Source organism: Lycium ferocissimum, chromosome 9 (genome assembly GCF_029784015.1).
Source record: "Lycium ferocissimum isolate CSIRO_LF1 chromosome 9, AGI_CSIRO_Lferr_CH_V1, whole genome shotgun sequence".
In the NCBI taxonomy this organism is placed as follows: Eukaryota; Viridiplantae; Streptophyta; class Magnoliopsida; order Solanales; family Solanaceae; genus Lycium; species Lycium ferocissimum.
The window spans coordinates 52,931,332-52,955,715 of NC_081350.1; the positions used below are offsets into that span (position 1 = coordinate 52,931,332).

Here is a 24,384-nt window from a genome sequence, read left to right on the forward strand (position 1 = left end):
TGCAAAGTCATCTCCTGAAGTCATAGATGCGTGCATGGCCAAAATCACATTCACCGATGATGACCTTCTACTCGGCGACACACCTCATAATCGCCCTTTATTAATGATTGGGTTTGCACGTGAGCAAAAGGTGAACAGAATCCTAATCGATGGTGGATCTGGAGTTAACATCCTTCCTATTCACACAATGAGGGAGCTTGGAATCGCAATGGAGGATCTTTCCGCAAGTCGTTTGATGATCCAAGGATTCAACCAAGGGGGACAAAGAGCCATAGGAGCTATCAAAGTAGACCTCACCATCGGCGAGCTGCAATCTAGCGCGTGGTTGCATGTGATCGATGCAAGGACTTCGTATAACATCTTGCTCGGTAGGCCTTGGGTACATGAGAACAAGGTGATCCCCTCTACCTACCACCAATGTTTGAAGTATCATGAAGATGGAGTTGAAAAGAAGATTATGGCCGATGATAATCCCTTCACTGAAGCTGAAGCGCACTTCGCCGATGCTAAGTTCTACTTAAAGAAATGTGCCGCAAAAGTTGATGAAGTTGCAATAATTGATAATGCTGAGTTTATGAACAAAAATGCAAAGGTGGTTGCTTGTAAGGAGAAGGTAGCAGTTAAGGAAGATCAAAGGTCCTCCGATGTGAGTAAGTTGCCCAACACAAATGGCGCTTCTTCGAGTAAGAAAGTGACTTCCGTTCTTCGTTATGTTCCAAAGGCCAAAAAGGACGAGGGGAACATGTTGGGAGGACTGACCCTTCCTATCAAGCAGATTGACACAATAAAGTCATCCACGAAATTACTTGGAAGATTTGTGGCTAGCAGCTCGCCACCAAATGAAGCACTCCCTACGAAGCGTACAGATGAAGGTTTCGATCCAAATGCTTACAAACTGCTCGCAAAGTCTGGATACAATCCTAACGAACCATCAAAATTGGGGAAGCTTCCGATGGAACCTGCGGCGAGGCAAAAACATGAAGGTTTGGGATATAAACAACCCCCACCAGTTCGCATCTCCATAAGAAGGGTAAGTAACAACTACATCACTGCGGAAGAGGAATCTCTCACTTCTAACAAAAGGCCGTCTGTTTTTTACCGACTTGGAAAGTCGACCGCGAGAGTTTCTATATTTGAGAGGTAGGACCAATGAAGAATGGAAGCAAGATTCGGAGAAACCACAAGTGTATGAAATCATCCGCTTTTCCCAAATCTCAAAACATCTCCAAAGACTTCCGAAGTCTGATCCCTTCTAGGATGAGGCGGCAAACAGATCTTGTGGTCTCATGTGGAGAAGTACTAAAAGCAAAGTCGCATGTTGTGGTCTACACCAAGGAGCGGGATGAAGATGAAGAAAGTGTTGGCTCTTCATATCACGTTACTGTACAAGATGAAAGGGATACTTTATCTCCAATAAAGGTTGATGAAGAGTTGGAGGATTTTTCTTGGTGTTACCATATATCTGTCAACGATGGCGAACCTCAAGAAGATGAAGACGCTAAGGATGCTCCGCCCGAATTTGAAGAAGGGGTAAAAACGACAGTCGACGCATTGAAAGAAGTCAACCTTGGCACTGATGAAGATCCAAGGCCCACTTATGTAAATTCTTTACTTGCAGTCGATGAAGAGAGGGCTTACGTCGAATTACTTAAAGAGTATAAGGATGTATTTGCCTGGAGTTACAAAGAGATGCACGCTTAGACCCTAAAGTTGCGGTCCATCATCTCGCTGTCAAGAACGGTACACGTCCTATCAAACAAGCACAGCGACGTTTCAGGCCGGAATTGGTTCCCTTGATTGAAAATGAAGTTAACAAGCTTATTGAGGCTGGTTTCATTCGCGAAGTTAAGTTCCCCACATGGATTTCGAGCATTGTCCCTGTGAGAAAGAAGAATGGACAAATTCGAGTATGTGTTGACTTTAGGGATCTCAACAATGCATGCCCTAAGGACGAATTTCCACTTCCCATTATTGAGCTTATGATTGATGCCACTACTGGATACGAGGCGATGTCCTTCATGGACGGCTCATCCGGCTATAACCAGATCCGCATGTCACCTAAGGATGAAGAGCTTACCGCATTCCGCACTCCTAAAGGTATTTATTGCTACAAAGTAATGCCTTTTGGCTTGAAGAATGCTGGAGCAACATACCAAAGAGCTATGCAAAATATCTTTGACAACATCCTTCACAAAAATGTCGAATGTTATGTTGACGATCTGGTGGTGAAATCAAGGAAAAAGAGTGATCACTTGCAAGACCTGAGAATGGTGTTTGACCTACTACGAAGGTACCAACTCAAAATGAATCCTCTGAAGTGTGCATTTGGGGTTACCTCTGGAAAATTCCTTGGCTTTGTCGTTCGACATCGGGGGATAGAAATTGATCAAGCCAAAGTAGATTCAATCGTGAAGATGGCCGAGCCAAGAAACATCCATGAGTTGAAAAGTCTGCAAGGGAAGCTGGCGTATCTTAGGAGATTCATCTCAAATCTAGCAGGGAAGTGTCAGCCGTTCAGTCGTCTCATGAAGAAAGGTGCTCCTTTCGAATGGGATCAAGCTTGTGCCAACGCCTTTGAGAGCATCAAATCTTACTTGACGAAACCTCCAGTTCTAGCGGCTCCTGTGCCTGGAAAGCCATTGATACTATACATATCGGCACAAGAAAGGTCAGTTGGAGCACTCTTAGCCCAAGAGAATAGCGAAAGGAAAGAAAATGCCCTTTACTACTTGAGTAGGATGATGACTCCAAATGAGTTGAAGTATTCGCCGATTGAAAAGTTGTGTCTGGCCTTAGTCTTCTCGATTCAGAAGATGAAACACTACTTTCAAGCTCATGTAGTTCGTCTTATTTCCAAAGCGAACCCCATCAAATTTGTGATGTCGAAACCTGTCCTTAGTGACCGACTGGCAAGGTGGTATCTCCAATTTCAACAATTTGAGATTGTGTACGTTCCTCAAAAAGCTGTGAAAGGGCAAGCATTGGCGGACTTTTTAGCAGACCATCCGATACCCGATGACTGGGAATTAACTGATGAACTACCCGATGAGGATGCGATGGTCATTGAAATTCAACAGCCTTGGAAGATGTATTTTGATGGTGCTGCACATCGCGAAGGAGCTGGCGCTGGTGTGATATTTGTCACTTCTCAAGAGGAGGTCTTACCGTATTCCTTCACCTTAACACAATGTTGCTCCAACAATGTTGCGGAATATCAAGCACTCATACTTGGGCTTGAAATGGCTGTTGATATGAAGCACTTACAATTACAAGTCTTTGGAGATTCTGAATTGGCGATCAATCAATTGTTGGGTACTTATGAGGTCAAAAAGCCGAAATTGCGTCCCTATCATGATTATGCACAAAAATTGATTGGGTGGCTGGGCAACGTAACTCTCCCGGCACGTGCCAAGAAAGGAAAGAAAATAAGAAGGTGATGCCTTGGATGCTTTGGCTTCAACATTGACTTTGCCTGACCAAGCGCAAATCACTATCTGCCAGAAATGGATAGTACCGCCGGAGGACGATGAAGATGAAGAAAGCAAACTCGAGCTTCTTGTGGCCGTTTCTGAAGCTGAGAAAGTTGATTGGCGACAAACCATGATCGATTACTTGTGTTATAGTATTCTTCCAGAAGATCCAAAAAGAAAGACCGAAATTCGTCGTCGTGCCCCTCGCTTCCTTTACTACAAAGATACTTTGTATCGTAGATCGTTCGAGGGAGTTCTCTTGCGTTGTACGGGGAAGAAGAAGCAACTCAAGCTATGCAAGAAGCACACTGAGGAGTTTGTGGATCACATCAATCCGGGCCAAAACTACACTTTCATATAAAAAGGATGGGGTATTATTGGCCAACAATGGTGAAAGATTGTTTGGACTATGCGCGAAGTTGCAAAGCATGCCAATTTCATGCAAATTTTATACACCAACCTCCTGAGCTATTACATCCAACTGTTGCATCTTGGCCATTTGACGCTTGGGGCTAGACGTGGTTGGACCGCTACCAAAATCTTCTGGTGGCCACTTGTACATCTTAGCTGTAACGGATTTCTTCTCAAAATGGGCTGAGGCTGTCGCCCTCAAAGAAGTAAAAAAGGAGAATGTGGCAAACTTCATTCGAGTAAACATCATCTATCATTTTGGCATTCCTAGTTATATCATAACAGATAATGGCAAGCCGTTCTCCAACAAATTGATGACTAAGATTTGCGAGCTTTTTGGCTTCAAGCAACGAAACTCGTCTATGTATTATCTTTGCCGCAAATGGACTAGTTGAAGCATTTAACAAGACCTTGTGCAACTTGTTAAAGAAGGTCGTCTCCAAGTCTAAAAGAGATTGGCATGATAGAATGGAAGAAGCTCTTTGGGCATACCGAACGACTCATCGCACACCGACTCAAGCAACTCCTTATTCTCTTGTTTACGGAGGCCGAAGCGGGTCCTTCCACTTGAACGCCAAATACCTTCATTGAGGCTCGCTATCCAAGAAGGGCTCACTGAAAAAGAAAATGCTCGTCTACGCCTTGAAGAGTTAGAGGCCCTTGATGAGAAAAGGCTGGAAGCTCAGCAAAGCCTTGAATGTTATCAAGCTCGTCTTTCCCGTGCTTTCAATAAAAAGGTTCGCCTGAGGTCCTTCCAAGTTGGTGATCAAGTCTTGGCGGTAAGAAGACCTATTATCGCATCTCATAAATGCGGAAGCAAGTTCACTTCAAAGTGGGATGGGCCATATGTTGTCCAAGAAGCCTATACAAGCGGTGCTTACAAGCTTATAGATGCAGATGGCTTGCGGATCGGTCCCATCAACGGGAAATTCTTGAAGATGTACTATCCTTGAAGCAAGATGATACTCCTGGCCCGCATGAGTTTAAACTGTGTACGGCCCCAAAAAAAAAAAAAAAGTCCGCTAGGTTGAAAACCTCGAAAGAGGCGGCCTAGGCAAAATTTAGGACAAACAAAAAAAAAGTCCTCTAGGTTGAAAACCTCGAAAGGGGCGGCCTAGGGAAAAGTTAGGACAAAAAAAAAATAAACTCTTCTTTTTCTGAACTACAAAATTACTTGATCCTCTTCATCGAGGTACGTAGGTGCTTAGAGTTTCATTCTAAGTTCGCCGCACAAAAAAAAAAATTCTTCTTTTTTTTTTTTTTTTTCGAACTACGAAATGACTTGATCCTCTTCACCGAGGTACGTAGGCGCTTAGAGTTTCATTCTAAGTTCAATCGCATGAGTTAAAAAAAAAAAACATATATATATATATATATATATATACATATATAGCACGGCGATATGGGATCGACGCTTGACCTCTTTCAGCGAGGAGACAAACATAACTGGAAAGAAGAAGACAATTCGTAGCAATTGAAGCCGAAGATGATTGCAGCTTGTTTTAAACGCCTCTATCAAGTCGGCGTTATTTCTTCAAAGAATGATGCCACTAAAAAATCTGATGGATGCTTCAAGTAGTCGCTCGCCAAAGCTAGAATGTCGCTCCTATGACGAGTTGAGATTTTTTTTACCACAAACGCGCAAAGCTGAAGAGTCGAACAAGACAGATTCTAAGCTGAACTTGGAGAATTATCTGTACAAATATAGAAGGAATTTGGCCGTGATTTTTATATATATTGTAGATCAATGAGTCCTCTTTCCATAGAAATTGGACTCTTGTGATTCCAACGCTCGTACTCCGAGTTATGAATTTTCTCCCACCGAAGCGCAAAGCTGAAAAGTAGAACAAGGCAGCATCTGAGCTAATTTGGAGAATTATCTATACAAATCTAGAAGGAATTCGGTCGTGATTTTTATAAATATTGTAGATCAATGAGTCCTCTTTCCATAGAAATTGGAATCTCGTCATTTCGGCACTCGTACTCCGAGTTATGAATTTTCGTTACCAAAGCGCAAATCTGAAGAGTTGAGCAAGGCAGAATTCGAGCTAAATTTCGAGAAAAAAATTTACAAGTTATCTTCAAAAAAAAAAAGGAAGAGAAAATTGATCCAAATCACAAGACGAAATGATTCATATTGAAATAAAGGCGACTACTTTTATTGCTTCAAGAAAGGAATGTCACTACATCATAATAAGCAATTAAAAAGTAAAAATCCTAAGCAAGAATCTAAGTCACGGAAAAGGCTTGAAGCATAAGATTTGTTGACGACTCTTCTCAACCGCCTCTTCAAGTTTGGATAGTCTCTCTGCTTCTTCATCAGACAATACATGATTAGCTTCAATAGTATAAATCTCGCCCTCTGTAATGGTGATTTTCTCTTGATTTTTGGACAACTCCTCTTGGTATTTGTCAAGGAATGCGATAATCTTATCCTTCTTAGAGTTCAAGGTCGCTAAGTCTTTCTCCACATTCGCAAGATTTGCTTGAAGCTCCTTTATGGACCCATCTAGCTTTCCATGTTCTTGTTTTGCATCATCAAGGCGTCGTTGTGCATCTGAAAGTGATTCTTGGTGTAATTCTTTAGTCATATTCGATGATTTCAAAGAGTCATACTCCGCATACGCCTTGAAGAAGTTCTCGACAAGACCCTCCAAAGCGAAACATCGATAATATTGATTTTCCTAAGTTCCTCAAGAGTCGAAGCAATACTTGCCTCCAACACTATAAAGTCATTGTCTAAGGAACCTAAAGAAAATTGTGTAATCCATCCGCACAATGCACCCCATATCTCGAGACGAAGGTTGATTTGAAGCGGAAAATAGTCCCTTGTGGATCGAAGCTCGACGCGCTAGGTTGCAATGGCTGTGAGGAAGGTCTGAAGGTCTTCGGATGTGTAATCTGATCAACGACAACTTCAGCCGCATTCATCGCGTCTAGTTTCTGGAAGCCCAACTACAAAACAAACAAACAAACAAAAAAAATTTTTTTTTAAAAAAAAAAAAAAAAAAAAAAGAGAAAGAAAGTGTAAATGCAGAAAATATGGAGAGAAGAAATACTACTTGTTCTGCTACTTCTTCCAAGCCCATCATTGAGTTTGGATCCCCATCCAGATGGATATCAGATCCAATGCTAATAGTGTCCAAATCAGCGAATTCGTTATGGTGATCGTCGGACTCCTTCGACTTCCTTTCTAAACGATTCCAATGTCGATCTCCACTTGTATTACTCTCCGTCGAACTTGAGGTCGCGATGGTATTTCCAACATCGATAGGAAGAGAGGAAGGGCGAGACTTTTGTTGCAAGGTGGTGCGAGACTTGATGTTTCTTTGGCGCCCTTGTCCAATGAACTCGAAGGCTCCCTTCTTTTGGAAGTATTGTTGGTCACCTTAGGAGCCGTAGCACTTGTCTTGGAGACTAGTCGGATGCATTTAACTCCTTTGTCCATAGGGATTTCAACACCCTTCAAGGTTTTAGACTTAGAAGAAGTTTCAAGAGCTTGCGGGGTATCATTAAGTTGCACCTCAGACTTGGAAGAAGGATGCGGTTTTTCTTTCATTCGAGTCGGACCTCTTTTGGACAACATAGGTGTATGATTTTGCTTTGATTTTTGTGAAATAATTCGAGGACTCATTTCTAATGGATTTGTCCGATTGGCTAGCCACCATTCCATGTACTCGCGAGTCATTAAAGGTGAACTGTCTTCTGATGGGCGCATCGGAATTATGACCTTTGAAGAGGTTCCAAGGCGGATCGATGAATTCCAAAGTTGCGCTAGTGTTAGAAATGTGCCATCGTATGGTTGCTCCATAAGGTCTCCGGGATGTCTTGACAAAAACCAAATTGTGCACTAAACCTATAAGGACTATAAGACTCCACGATGAGATCCGCATCATGCCTAAGTGTAACATAGCTCGAACGAAGGCTTATGATAGTGTCGTTCCATGAATACGAGAGATCGCCGATCGGTGAAGTATAATTCCCTACCTTGTAGCAACGCCAAATGATGGAGGTGGCGGGCATCATCTTGTTGAAATAACTTTCGGGCGTCAGAAAAATTGAAGTATTTGGCCATCTTCTCGCCAGAAATCTTGCATAAAGGTATACTCCGATGTGAGTGATTCGCACGATGATGGGTCTTAAAATACTCTCCTAGCCGCCCATATACATAGTGTATGGGGAAAATTATATTCTTCTCGCTCAAATACGGAGAAGTAGAGATCTCTCTCAAGCCACGATATATGCTCGCAAGGACTGGAACCGCCAAAGAGAATTTCTCTCCATGAGCCATCAAGCTCGCCACTTTAAGAACGCTAGCACGCACGTAGTCAATTTTCTTATGGGGGAGAACAAACTTGCAGAGCCAACATGTTAGGAAAGCGGACAAATTCGTCTCATCTCTAAGTGAGTCTTCCCTCTCTAGCTCGACGAAGGGGGCATGCTCTTCATCGGTTCGTGGTAAGTAATTCATGTCAATATGCCGGAAGGATTGTGATTCAATCTTGGCTTCGTTGCACGACCCTTTGACGCCCTTTGCGGAGGCTGCGTACTGCGGTCCTCTAAACCAAAATTTCACCCAATCATGGATGGACACCTCATGATGGCCACCTTCGGCAAGTTTGTAAAAGGCTGAAAATAAGTATAGACAGCTCTTGGGGAGCCATGGTTTCCCTTGATTGTCCATTTGCGTCAATTCTTTCGCCGAAGGAACAACTTCATCATAAAAAGATCCGTGAATGGGAAGTCCCGCAATTGTTCGTAAGTCCCAAAGTGAGATAGACACTCCCCGACGAAAGTGGAAAGCGTATTGGTAGACGGACGCCAAAGCTCACAAAAAGCATGCAGTACATTGTCATCATAATCATATGTAAACAAAGAAGCGTAGATGGCATCGTAAACTTTGACACGCTCCAAGACTTCCTTATAGCGAGGAAGCACATCTTCCACCCACTCCCGATGGCCAAGGGTGTGTAGCAAACTTTGCCGAAACCAGAAGGCGGGACACTCCAGTTGCTGAAACATCCATTGGGATGAGAAGATTCGGTGGGCGCGATTTCTCGATGAATTGCGGACTTCAATAGAGGGACGTCCATAACAGTGGCCTTGCCTGAGAAGTTGCTCATGACGTCTTTGGTCTCCTTTTTAGACCATTCAGCAAGATGAAGCGTAGAAAGCTCTCCGTCAAGTGAGAAGGCACCGATCACTGGAGGTTGAACCTCCAAGGCAAGGACTTTGGCGTTCGAATTTCGTTTGTCGCTCACTATCTCTAGATGAGGACGTGGCGTATCGCGGTCACGAAAGTGCATCATCTTTGTTCAAAGTTAAAGCCGTACAGATGCGCCCAAAGACCTACAAAAGAAATAAAAAAAAAGGGGACAAGTTAGTTTCGTAGAGCATGTCCAAAGCCAAAAAAAGCAAAATCAGATTCTGTGGCAGATTAAGAAAAATATACCTAAGCCAATATAGAAGCAATTTGATTGTGGTTTTCATATATGACGTAGCTCTATGAGTCTTCTTTCCGACGCCGCAAACCGTTCGTGATTGCGATGTTCCTAAGTCAAGATATAAGATTTTTCGTCAGGATGCGCAAGACTAATAAACCAGCGAACCAGCACTCAAAGTCTGATTCTCGATCAATATCTGAGCAAATATAGATGCAATTGGGTGGTTGTTTCCACGTGTGATGTAGCTCTACGAGTCTAGTTTCCGAAACATCAAGCGGATCATGATTTCGTCGTTCCTACATTGAGATATAAATTTTCTACCGCAGACATACAGAGCTGTGAAGAAAGTGACGAAAATACATATGGAAGAAGAAAATTACCTGATAGAGATGGGTCGAACCAGATCGACGATGCTTCAAATTGACGATCAAACACCAAGAGAAGGCGGTGTATTTATAGATGTCAAAATCTGGTTCCTATATGGACTACACAAAGAAATTCTTGTTCTAGTTGGAATCAAGTTATGGAAAATTTAGGCTTTTACATGGAAAGTTTAAGCTTATGGAAAGTTTAGGTTTTATATATGGAAAGTCTAGGCTTATGGAAAGTCAATGTTTCCCTAATAAATAATAAGGAAATGCCATGCAAATTATGAAAAGTTTAGGCTTATTTATGGAAAGTCTAGGCTTATGGAAAATAAATAACTTGGTGAACGGGAATTACAACCGGATGCCACGCACATTTGAAGCATATTGTTTTCGAAATTACAATCTGCATCAAAAAGCTATGAAAAAATATTAGCCACTTTCTACTTTCAAAATGTACTCCGCTGACAAAAAATGTTAGTTTGATCTACGTGGACACAATTTAATAATGCTTGGCTTTCCTTGTTTCAAGCAAATTATTTTGATTCCTAAGGGTGGCAAGCTGGATGTCTTAGTGGATAAAGGCTACAAAGATTGTAATACCAAGTACCCCAAATGTGGCCATGTATCGACCCAAGAAAATGAAGGGGTTATCGGTACTTCAAGCCTAGTCTCTCGAGTTCGAAAAAGTTTGGACACTCCGACAAGCCTTGAAGCAGGGGGCATTTGTAGATGATGAAATTTTATTAAAAGTAAATTCACAAGAAATTCGAATTATATTAAATCCAAGGTATATTAGTCCGAACAAATATTATGGGCCAATATAATTGGATTAATTGCTTAAGTCTAAGTGGTATGGATTTAATTGAAAGACCAATTCAATTGGGCTAGCTATTACTCTTGTCGGACTTCACATGATGAGCCCACTCTATTAGCCCAAGGTCCATGCCACGTGTCAAATGACGTGGCGCGCCAAGTCAAGTCAAGGACCAATAAAATCATGTCACATGCATAAGTGACGCAGCATGTCAAGTCAATAGAAGAACCAATCAAATGTCGCCAAGTGTTCAAATGACATGGTTCAACCAATCATATACAAACCCTAGCTCTCCCCTGCAACTATAAATAGGGGTCTTCATAAAGCCAAGAGGAGGAGAAGAAAAAATACATAGAGAAGCTCTCATCCGCAAGTCTTCCGCATACTAAGAAGTCTTCGCTCCAAGTGGTGAGCCGCAAGTTTCCATACCTCTACGTTTGTGATTAAAGCTCGGCTCCGCATTCGTAGTGAAATATCAACAACAAGTGATTCGTCCATTCAAGAACAAGTAAAGCCCTTGATTGACGGCCGTATCGTGAGGAGAAGAATCAGAGGATTACATCTTTTTTATTTAAGATTTCATAAAGATTGTAACCCCGCACAAATTCTTGAAATCAAATATTATTCTTTGATTATTATTTTCGCTATTTTTACTTGTCTTGATTAACGTTGCATAACTCTAATTTGAAGTTGGTTCAGGAAAAAAAGATAAAGCACATTATATCTTGACGGAAAATTCCTTTCTTTTTTCTTTTCCTTAAATTTTCAGAGTTCTATTACTCCTAAATTATTTTAAAATGTAATTAAAAATTTTCGATGTTGAGGTAGCATAGAGAGTGTGCTCACTCTCTTGAAGGCATGTGAGAGATGAAAAATGAGCTAAATTTCTGAATAATATGGATAAATGTCATTTTTTAATTGGAGAAGTTTACAATTAATTAGTATACATAACTAATTAATATTACAAAAGGTTGATTTTCAAGAACTAAAAAAAAAAAAAAACAAAAAAAAAAAAAAAAAAACAATGTTCTTCATCTTCTTCATTTTTGGGTCTCAAAATTCAACAAAAGGTCAATCAAATCCGCACCAATCAAGCTTAAATTTCAACTACAACTTCACAATAACATCATCACCAAACTCTAGTAATCAACTTGGCCAACAATCGAGAATTTTGACAAATCCATTTTTTGTTCTTCAAGCTTTTCAAGGTTCAACAATGGTGGATTTGAAACTTTTTCTCCATTTTCAAATCTCAACAGCAACTAAAGATCTAGAATGAGTTTAGCACTTAAATCTCAACTTTAAAACTTCAACAACCTTTGAATATGTTCATCAACTCCAATTCTTTTTTTAAGTTCATACAAGAACAATAACAATAACAATTGTCGTTTTCATTTTCTAAATATAAAGCGATATTTCCATTATATTTTGGATTTAAAAAGTAAACAAAAAGGGAAAAAATGAAATAGATTTTTTTTAAAATGCGAAAATACACGTGCTAGTGCAGGTATTTCACTGCCACCAAGAGTTTGGTTCTCTACGTCATGTCAACACTTGGGGTTGCGTTTATTACACTTTAAATAGTTCGGGGGGTGGGGTAATAGGACCCCCCTAAAGGAAAGGTGTGTCCCTGGAACTTCGGGTATAGTTCAAGGTTACTGATGCCTTATCCCAATAGTTAAATTTTAAAAGTGATTCGGAAGAAAAGAAAATTTTAAAAGTGACGACTAATTGACTTGTCTGATTTTGATTTGCACGAAATTTAAGAAAATAATAATAAAAAAATTAATCTTGTGATCTTAAATTAAAGATGCGAAAAAGGGTCAAAAATGTCTTTATACTATGCAAAATTGAACAAAAATGTGGGTTAATGGCTTGGTCTAAAAAATGCCCCTGATATTAATAGTTTTATCCAAAAATACCCCTATTGTTACTTAATTGGGTAAAAAGTGTCCTTTTCTTAATAAATATATTATTTTTTAACACATTTTTATAAAATATTATTTTTAAAGAACCGTTCTCTTATTTCTTTTTTTTTTTAAATTCTTTTAACTAATAAAAAAGTGGGAAGTAATCTTTTTTTCTTCTTAATATCGTTTTATGAATTAAAATAGAATAACCTCATGTACTCTTTTAACTCATAATATAAGTCATATATATAAGACTAAAGTAACCCATCATTAATTTTTATTTAGATAATGATAAAATTCTTTTTTTTTCTAATAAAATAGGAAATATTTTTATCTTTTAATCTTTTCCAAATTTAAGTAGAATAAGCATTTGCTAATATAATCCTTGGTTTTAAAGTTAAAATGAAAAAGGGTCAACAATGACTCCATTGACGATATTTTAAAGATATTTTGAGATTTGAACCAATGTAATAAATTTCCTAACTTTAAAACCAATGATTATATTAGCAAATATTTATTCTACGTCAATTCGGAAAAGAATAAGAAATAAAAATATTTCTGTTTTATTAGAAAAAAGAAACTTATCGTTATCTAAACGAAAATTAATGATGGGATTCCTATGATCATATATATATATGAACTATATTATCAATTAACATAGTACATGAAATTATTCTATTTTAATTGATAAACGAGATTAAGAAGAAAAATATATTAATTCCCACTTTTTTATTAGTTAAATAGATTTTAAAAGAAAAGAGTTTTTTAAAAATAATATTTTTATTACGAAAAGAATGTGTTAAAAAAGAAAAGAAACAACAAGTTCATTAGGGAAAAAGGCATTTTTGATTCAATAAAGTAACAATATGGGCATTTTTGAACGAGAAGATTGTAACTAGGCAGTGTTAAAATACACATTGGATATTGTTAGCATAAAAATTATTATAACAATGCCAAATAATGATTATCATATTAGAAAAACCTTATTTGAAGTTTAATAAATGTTGCACGTGGTGTAAAAACTGACTCCATGTTTTATCCCTATTTTTTTTTTTTTTTGGGTTTATGATTTTTAAATGTTTGAAAATTTAATTTTTAATAATAGTATAAGTCAAATATATATTAGTATAATTAAGTTTATCGCATAAATATTCACAAATACACCAGACATATTTAAAGCTTTGTATAATTATGATATATTTCTGGTATGAATGTTTTTAATATCAACATACAAGAATTTGAATTCAATAATAAATGTAATTTAATATTACGTCTAATTTTGTAATTCATTAGTTGTATACTTACTGAATAAATGATGAATAATAATTATATATATATATGAGTGTATTGCTATTATATGTGGCATATTAATAATAGACATAAATAGTACAGTACTCGTGTATTACTAATATATACATCAAATATAATCAGGATACATAATATATAATTATCTGGACAAGCATATTATGAAGTATATAAATAATATTAAATTATATAGATGTAAATAGTGCATACTATTGTATAATTTATTATAAATGACGTATATCGGTTAGTGAAAAAAAGGAAGAAAGAATTACTGAGAAAACTCGCTAGAATAATGGGATAGCTATCGCCTATCAGTATCAGTTATGGGAGAGTGAGAGAAGTTGAAATAGAGAAGAAAGGTATAAATATGAATCCTAATTTTGTGGGACTTCCTTTAATTATTACTAACATATTAATAGAATTTTATATAAATACTAAAATTGATATAAATTATGCTATTAATGAAAGGATGTAAAAGTTACGTTACTTATGTAATAAAACTCTCTTAATATGTTCCATGATGTAAAAATATCTTTTTGAACCAAACTATTAACAGCAAAGACGCTTTTGAGCCAAACTATTAACAACAAGGGCAATTTTGGGCCAAAATATTAACGAAGGATATTTTGTTCAAATTTGCATAGCTTAAGGCCATTTTGATCCTCTTCGTTAAAGATATGTAGAGTACCGAAATGCTCTTTAATCTTTTGGTCAAATATGTCATGTAAAAAAATTAAAATTACAAAGTTGTCAAAATCGGAAAGAGACATTCTTTAATAGACTAAAGTAAGACAAATAAATTGAGACAAAACGAGTACACAATACATAGATGTATAACAACATTATTAGCAGGAGTTTTGCTTATATGATTTGAGACTCAAATTTGAAGTTTTGATTTGAAATCAACTTTTGTTTATGAGTGTGGATAAAACTTCAACTTTAATTTCAGATCACGATTTGAAATCTCAAATTTTCCAAAAAGTAGGATTTCAAATTTCAAGTTTGTGATTTCAATTTTCTTTTTTAAATTTAAAACTTAATCCATAAGTTATATTTTACAAAAAAAGACTCATAATTTTTAATTTTACAAAAAAAGACTCATAATTTTTAATTTTATAAAAAAAGACTCATGCTCGATGTAAAAAGATTGCCCGTACCACGTGAGAAGATTATAATGAATAACTAGTTACTACTATTTCTTTTTTGAAATTGAATAACTACAGTCAAACCTCTCTATAATTGTCATTCGATATAACAACATTTCACTATAATGGCCTGATTTTCTTCGGGAGTGATTTTTCATGTTATATTTTACTTCTCTATAACAACATTCTACCTATAACAGCAGTGACATTTATTATAACGGTACGCTCTTTGTAAAATTACCTCTTTATAACAGCCATACTCTAATATTGTGTAATTATTTTTGTAAGAAATATATTATGTATAAAAATATAATATTAAGATATTTATGGTAATCATCATTAATGCCATGCACATAATAGAAGAATCAACTGTTAAGCCCTTAGATAGCCTTCAAGGTAAAACTATTGAATTCCCTTTAACTGAAAGTTTGGACAAAATTCTTCGTCAATTCAAGCGTTATATTATCACTAAGAGACTAGAATTTACGAAACAACCTACAATTGCAGAATTCTTACGTCAAACTTGAAATATTTAAATTCTCAATTAATTTTAAATGCATATGTTCCTAGATTTTAATTTTTTATCGGTATGGTACAATTAGTTATGGATTTATTTGTAATTTCTTAGTCTTTTCAATTATAATTAATGAGATATGAAAATCAATTGAGATTTTAAAATTAACAAAGTATATTGTTTTCGTTTATAACATAAAAAGTACAGAAAAATAATTGTTTGCGTATTTTTGTTTATAACAGCTAAATGAGTCTAAACATCAAATGTCATTGTACATACATAACAGCACCTCACTATAGCAGTTATGAAATTTTCAGATAAATGCTGTCATTATAGAGAGGTTTGACTGTATTTACTAATATTGTTGATCTATTGGACTAGTTATTCTTTGTAAAGTATGTATATATTAAAGTTTATAGCCGCAAACATTATTCTTCTTCTATGTCCCTATGTAATAAGAGGCAATCCAAATATTTTGTCGTCCTTGGTTGGATTCCAACCAGGCTTTTCAACCAAAAGGCTCCCTCCTATTAATTTGCCCCTAAATTTGTCCTTTATTGCTTGAGCTACTATAGGGCATGATGCAAAAACAAGGCACTTTCAAGCCTTTTCTAGACTTATCTTTTTTATCAGTAATGTGATATGTACTTCACATGCCTCATTTTTACTTTTACTATATTTCTTTAATGCTATTTTTGTTTCAATTTATGTGCACAATTAAAATTTCGAGAGTTAAATAAGTTTAATTTTGATTGTGAATTTAAGCATGAAATCTTTAAATCTTTTGAAATAATATTTACATACTAGGAAATTACGTAAAAAGTACTATAAGTCACAATACTTGATAATTTAAAATATTTAAAAGATATATGAAAATATACGTCAAAGAAAGACTTATTATAATCTCGAAATTCAAAAAGTGCCACATAAATTGAGACAGAGTGAGTACTTAGGCAGCCACATCCACTTTGGTAAATTTAGAACGTTTCAAGGTCCTTTTTAAAACGTTTAAGAAATTTTGTACCGTGATAATATCAACTATTTTCACTGTCCACTTTTACTTGTCCATTATACTAAAAATTAATGTCGAGTTTAATAAATCAAGACATTCATAATTTACCCTTATTATTAACTATATTCATTTCCAATGCATTTCCCAATATAATAAATTCAATTTCTCTGGGAAATGCATTTGTGTCATGTATTTGCTTGAAGGTAAAAAAAGCAAACAAAAAAAAAAAAAAAAAACCTAAAGTAATGACAAAATAGTCTTTGTTCAATTTTTGAATACTTTTGCACAATTTAAATGTTTAAAAGTATTTGTTTTTTAAGAGTTTGCACAAACATCGAATTAATTTTTCAATAATTTAATGTCACAAAGAGCTGTAAAAAAATAATAAATAATTATAAATATAATTTTTATTCTTAATTTTGGGCCCGGGTTCTATATTACTCTATGTTTTTACAACTTAATATAACTGAGGATCCAAGTTTTTTATAATCCTCACAAAAAATTTGATCCTCTAATATTGTAACATGTAGCTTTCCTTTACTTTTCTTAGCCTATTCTCATTTTCCACTCATTTTTTTAATCCATTTCTATTGGTTCCTAAAATTATGGTATATTGCTATTTATAGTACTTTTTGTGAATCTTTTTTTTCCATGGTACTTTTAGCTTTCATATTTAGTCCAAATAAATATTTTCTTATATAATTAAGAAGATATTAATAGTCTTATATACCAAATTTATCATTTTTTAGATAAGTGAATTTTTACACAATCAAAAAATCATATTAAATGGGCACTCTTTAATTAAGGTGATTTAAGTGAGGATCCATGAGTTTTGTAGTCCTCACAACCTCAAAACTTTCATTTTAGCCCTATTTTGGCCTTTATTTACATAGCTACCTATATGTAACTTGGTAAATTTTAAAAAATTTGATAGCAATTATACTCCAAAAAGCAACAAAGGTTGAGGATACTTGACAACTATCAAGAATTTTTTCCAAAAGCTAAGGGCCCCATGTATTCTCATTTAGATAAGTTAATTTTTATATACTATTAAGAAACCATAGAAAATTGATAAAATTTAATTAAGGATAATTTAATTAAAAGATAATTTTTTTTTAATTTCTAGGTATGACTGATTTGTTGGAGCCAAATTTTTTGTTCCAATTAAAACATTTATTAGGTCTTACTTTATAGTTAAACATGTCCTACGACATATGTTCCTCTCCATATGCTTCTCTCTATTAAACATCCAACATTTTACTTCTTTAGTGATATCATATGTGCTTACAAATACAGAAAGTAAAAAAATCATTGAATGACATTTTTTCATGTTGAAATTGAAGGTAGAGTTATCAGTCACGATTAGATTATCTTTAAGATCACTTGTTTGATTAACTAGAAATTAGTTTTTTTAAGCATAAACATACAGTATATGAATAACTAAATTGATTCTCGATGATCATTTTATGAATTTAGTTATTTATTGAACTTCGTCTAAACTAAGGTTAAAAAACACATTTCACTAGCATAAAGCCCTGACGCGTAAAATAATGAGTGAAAAATTAATAAATATCAAAAGAAATCTATTTCTATCTATAAATAACAATCGTGTGCTCACAAATTCCTAAAAATATAAAAATAATTTTCAATTTATGATCTTCGACGAGTTGTAATTATCATACTTTATCACGTTAGTTTATAGGATATCAAATTACTTGCGCCCTTTTGGTATTTGCTAATTTTCCTACCAAACTTATTTTCTCATAAATATTTTTCTTAAGAAAACTATCTAATTATATGATGAATAAACTTTAATAATTACGAAAATTTATAAACAAAATATGATTAACCTGCAATTACATTAAATTAATTATGTACTAAAAAAGTGACACAATTTATACTTATTTGATAAGAATTACGCATTATATTTATATTTTGAGTTTGGGCCCGGGCTTAGCACGGGCCTCCAACAACTAGTTTATTTATAAAGGTACATGTAGATATGCAATTTATTAACTCAACTTAGGATATTAGTTAACCAAAAAAAAACATCTTAGAATAATTCAATACCTTACTTATAAATTATAATTTAACCCTGTGCTAAGATTTATTTAAAATTGGGAAAATTTTCACAAATTATGAATTTTTCACGTTTATTACAAACAATCAACTTTTAAAATTCAAATTATATAGCAAACAAAGTTTCAACTTCTAACTGATTTCAAACAGAAGAAAACAAAATTTAAAAAGTAATTCGGAAGAAAACAAAAATTAATGAGTGATGACTAATCGACTAAACGAGTAACCCGCTTCCATTTCCCACTCTCAAAGACTGAGAGACCTGTGTCACTGCTATACAACACATAGATGTGTCAGCAATTTTTGTATATATAGTAGATCTCTATATATAACAAGTGTTTTGTGTATAAAATAAAGATCTGCATATAACAATGTTTTGTGCATAAAAATGCATCTGAAAACTTAACTTCTATTCCTCATCCTTCTTATCTTCTCCGACACCGTTTCCGGCTGCTTCCAGCTGGACCAGAATTTGAAGAAAAATATTTTATTCATAAACTCATAAATATATGAATGTTATGAATGCTCTCTGCAACATTCACTACATCTCTATTTCTCTCAGTAATATAAAAATAGCTAACAACACATCCATTTATAATAGTGCAAAACCTAACTAGATTTTGACCATAAATTTTGGGATTATATTTTAAAAATTCATCTTCAAATATCCTAAAAAAATATTTTCGAAGAAGTAATTCGATTGATGGGAAGTATGAGATCGATGATCTCGATGAGATTAATATTCTAATATATTGTGGCTTAAAGTTAAATCTTAACAGAAAATTTTAAATATATTTCATTTGTTTTATTTTATATGTCTTCGTTTGATTTGGCGGGATGTTTAAGAATGTAAATGATTTTTGAATCTGATGGTCTTAAACTAATTTTTTTTTTTTTTGTTGTTGTCTTAAATTAAATGTGTTTATAATATATCAAAAATATTCTTTAAATCAAGTGATCTTAAACATATTATGTAAGTTCTATACGATAGCGTGTTATTAAGGCTAAAACAAAAGTAGGATTAGAAACTTATTAGATATTAAAAAATTCTTAAACAGTTTAAAAAAAGTACAACATACAAATTTAGATAAAGGATCCATTTGATAAGACTTATATATATCCATTATTTTATAATTTGGATAAATAAGAAACATATTTAGTGTTATTATTTATATTGCAAATCAAACTATTTCAGAGCTCATTTTTAAATATTTGGTTGATTAAAAATTATTGATCTAATTGAAATTGCTATACTATTCAGTATATTTGGCATGCGACTTTTGGTCATGAATGTGGAAGTCCCGTAACTTTTAACTTACAAAAAAAAATTATTTAAAAAAATTGTGGGGGATATAAAAAATCGTAGTTCGTATCTTTTAAAAGCACGAATATTTATAACTTGCTTTAAATAACGAGCTAAAAAGTTTTTCTCTTTCATTTCTCAAATTTCCAAAAGTCAATATCACATAAATTGAGACAAATAAAATAATCAATAAAAGTAATTAATATATTTTGGAACTTGTCATTATTCATTAACATTAATTTAACTAAAATTGATGACTTGGACCGTAAAAGGTTAATTTGTCTATTATAATATGATGACTTGAAGGAAATACATTTAAAATAACCTTATTAACGTAACTCTATTTGTTTTTTCTATTTTAAAAAATCTAATGATATTTTTATTTTCCTCCCCCCTCCAATTAGAAAAAGAATTTTTCATTCTTTGCCGACTTATAACTCTTTACTACACTTTTAATATAGTGGCTATCGTTCTATAAGCTTTACTTAGGTGACTAAATTTATAAGAGATATAGAAAAAGTCTAGGTAAAATTTCATAGTTCTTTTCTTACATAAATTAATGTGATTCATATCTTTGTTTTGAAAAATGGGATTAAGGTCTAATGAACATTAGCTATTAGAGATAAAATTAATGGTTAAAATAAAAAATTTGATGAAAAATTATACAAAATATTTAAAGTTATTTGAAAATTTTAAAATCAAACCAAAAAAATGGATGTACCATCATTTCAAAAATTACAACTTTGTCGATAATTTTAGTTTATACCCAAATGAATTACTCTAAAAAGAACCATTTTTACCAACTATCTATACAAAGGTCATTATAAAAATTCATTTTACTCACTATTAAACTTGTTAACTATAAATAGTACGTCTTTTGTTTTCTGTATTATGCTTTACACAACTAAACTTGTTCATTGATATTTATATATTGTGTGTGTGTTTATCACCCCTAAAAAAAAAATATAAGGTGGGTCCCATACTAAAAACACCCATAGAATATTAAAAAAAAAGGAAAAAAGTGGACCCCACCATCTCCAAACTCATGTAAAAAAAAAAAGTGGATCCCATATTAAAAAAACCAAGCAATATATATAAAAAAAAAGAAAAAAAAGATAGACCCCATATTAAAAAAACAAGCAATGTAAAAAAAAAAAATGTGGACCCCATATTAAAAAATCAAATAATATTCATGTAATTCCCAAAATATATCTCAGATAATGGTAGATCCAGTAATGCGTATCAACCCATTAGTGGAAAAATAAATTATTTCTTCTTAAAAAATACAATTTCCTTTTCTTATATTAGCCGTAATTAATTAGATAGTTTTTTGATTTGCTATTCCGCCATGTCATTTATTTGTTATGTTTACTAAATAAATATACTTAAAATATTTATATTTTAAAATAAGATAGAATTTAATTACTTTTTCATTTTTATTCTTACTCTAATAAATGTGAAAAGAGGTTAATGTCATAAAAGAAAAAATAATAGTAAATGGAAATCAAATAATTAATAAGGTAAATTAGTCAAATTATAATTCTAATTGATGTTTCCTTAAAAAACCATGCAAAAGACAACATGACAAGTAAATGACCTAAACCAAGAATATTTACTAAAAATTAAAAAATAGTAGTTCTTCGTTTAAATAGAAAATCAAATTTCACTTTGTTTCGTTTTAAACATAAAAATTAATTTAATAATTTGAATTAGAATTATCCAAATCAAAATTTGATAAAAAATAATGAATATTGTTTAGGTACAATCTACATACATTAATAATAGAATATTTTACACCTTTAAATTAATCAAATTAAAATTAAAGTATCAACATTTAAATATTGTTATTATTTTATCTCAAATAGAGGAAAATAGTTTAATTTTAAACAAGTCTTTCTTTTTAAAAAGTATTAATAAATTTTTGCCAACTTTGTATTCGTCTAGCAAATACTAATATAATAAAATTTTGGATACGAACTTAAGACATGTTATATTAATCGTATTTTGAACATAGTGTGTATATATATATATATATATATTATTACTATCCAAACACAACTATATACATATAGATATACTATAATCCAAAATACGCACCGGCATATACCGTCTAGTAAATTAAATAGCCCCACGAAAACTACGGAAAACACATACACGCTGGCAATGCAGTTGAGAGTGTGTAAAGTTGAGGCCCACATTTTCTAAAACTCTTCAATTTGTGTGGGGCCCAAGTTTTATACCTATCTCTTGAAAATTGCGGCTGATTGAGATTTTAGGCCCCGAACTCTCTACTGTAGAATGAAGAAATAGCATGTCGACGATCCGATACCTGCTCTTCTATAATAGTAGAAAATTGTATAATGTGAGATCTGATAGGAGAACATAAGACAGGGTAAACAATAATGTGTACTTCAAACTATGCAGAGCTCATTTGGACATATGTGGTTTAAGTAAAAAGAGGGTATTTGAAATTGAAATCGAGAAAGAATATTCAGATATTCAAAACTGTTTTAATTTTGTGAGTAGAAAAAATAAATTCAATTTAAATAAACTATACATATAATATGCATCATATAATGATACTAGTTCCAGGACTCAAGATATGAAAGTAGATAAGTTAATTAAAAAAAATATAATTATGTTAGTAATAATTAAAATAAGTATATTTTCAATATATAAAAGCAAAACTTTCATTTCACTCCTCTAATATTTTAACTTTCATTTTGATAAAATTATTTATTTTCAAATCAGATGCGGAGCCAGAATTTGAAGTTTATGAGTTTCGAAGCCTAATTTTTTAAATTATTTAGTTCTAAATTAATAATCTATACATATTTAATGAACTCTTAAGACAAATACAGAATTTGAACCAAAGCGCTACCGAATCCGACCAAACCCGTAGCCGACACTCTAACTCCGCCCTGCTTCAAACTTATTTTGTGTTTAAAAGATTAATGTTAGTTAACCAAATAAGAGATTATAAAGATAACCCGATCTTGACTGATAACATTGTCTTCATTTTCAACACTACATGGCATCTTTTAATAATTCTTAAAACTATATGAAAATCTTTTTAAACACATATGAGCTCATTAAAGTATAAATATAAAGTAAAAGAAATTTCTACATGTAATTACAATGATTTTCAGAAATTCTCAAATTTCATAATATAGATACAAAGTAAAAAAAATGCCTACATATAAAAATCCATAATAAGCAACAAATGAAAAAGAAAAAAGCGAGAGAGCAGCAAGAAGCAAGAATCTAGGAAATGACTATTCTTTAGGTTAACAGATAAGATCAATAAAAAGAAAATTGTAACTAAATAAAGTCACTCCATCTTCAATTCCAACTTTCCACCCTATGAGAAAATTATTTGAGGCTTCATCTCTTATATATATTTGTTGAAATTTCTTGTTTTCTGGCAGAATCTTCGAAACCCATTGAAAGGGCTTAATAAGAGAAATCATACAAAAATGATCGAATCTTCGGACGCCCCCCCAAAAAAAAAAAACAAATAACAGGAAAAATAAGGTAGAATGTTCGACAACTTTTGAAAAGTAGACCATACGAGCAAAAAATAAATTTTATTTTAAAAATTAAGATCAGGACCTATAAGTAATTAATTGAAAAGTTTGACATTCTATTGAAAATTTTTGTGAGGACTATAAAAGCCCCGTGATTATCTTATATATGGTAGTAATTTAGTACTAATATTTTTAGGACTTCAGTATTTTTGGGGCCCAAAACAACTTAACAAGTGCTTTACTTGCTTTCGGCTCAAGTCGGTACCGGGAATCATATGCATTCAATGGTAAGATTTTAAAATTATTTGTATTTTACCTTATGTACAACGACGCGTGCGTGCCACTAAAATGTGAATAATGGGTATATGATATGTATTATATTATTAATAACATATCTATTACTTAATTTTGTAGGTAGAGACGAAATCAGGATTTAAAGCTTATAGAGCTTTGTATTCTAATTCTTTAAAGTCACTGAATTTGAAATTAATAATCTATACATGCTCAATGAATTTTTTAACAAATAAAAAGTTTGGACCTTCGATTACTGGACTCAGCCGAATCCATAACCGAAAGACCGGCTCCACCCCTGTTTGAGTTGTGAATTCATCATTGAAATGAAGGATTCCTTAAGAAATCTCTGATATTATTCCTAAATATGATGAAATATTCTAAACTTGTTTTGAAAATGTTTCAGATGAATAATTATTTTCATTCATGAGTTCTCGGCTTATTGTTCAAGTAAAATATATACTCCATCTAAACAAAATTGTAACTTCCAACTCTTGTTTGCGCTTTCGTTTGGTCATAGATTTTAGAAGTCTTTTTTTCCAAATTCAAATAAATTTCACCTAAATTAGATTTTTGAAAAAGAATTTGGAAATCTATGTCGACTAGCTAAATTTCAACTCGAAATTTGAATACCCTTTATTTCACCTTCCGTTAGAAAAAGTTACTCCCACATCATTTTCAGGATGACCCCACACCCGTAAATACAAATATCTGTTAAACACCTGTGAGTGACCAGTGACCACTTCGATTCCCACTCTCAGTTATCCAAGACCGAAAAGACCTGTGTCCCT

At 33.4% G+C, this 24,384-nt stretch overlaps 1 protein-coding gene across 1 annotated transcript; it reads left to right on the forward strand.

Annotated features, from left to right (window-relative positions):
* Positions 1-1,149: 1,149 nt before the first annotated feature.
* LOC132032053 (uncharacterized) lies at positions 1,150-4,834 on the forward strand. Its single transcript, XM_059421869.1, has 4 exons — positions 1,150-1,665; positions 1,737-3,389; positions 3,502-3,785; positions 4,429-4,834. The coding sequence occupies exons 1-4, from the start codon at positions 1,150-1,152 to the stop codon at positions 4,832-4,834; spliced, it is 2,859 nt and encodes a 952-aa protein (XP_059277852.1).
* Positions 4,835-24,384: the final 19,550 nt, after the last annotated feature.

What these genes read in the sequence shown, in the direction of transcription:
- LOC132032053 (XM_059421869.1), top strand. Translation starts at nt 1,150, where the DNA reads ATGAAGAATGGAAGCAAGATTCGGAGAAACCACAAGTGTATGAAATCA. An exon ending in TACTTAAAGAGTATAAGGAT is followed by an intron (nt 1,666 to 1,736) that starts GTATTTGCCTGG and finishes CTCGCTGTCAAG; the next exon opens with AACGGTACACGTCCTATCAA. An exon ending in TGCAAGAAGCACACTGAGGA is followed by an intron (nt 3,786 to 4,428) that starts GTTTGTGGATCA and finishes TTGTTTACGGAG; the next exon opens with GCCGAAGCGGGTCCTTCCAC.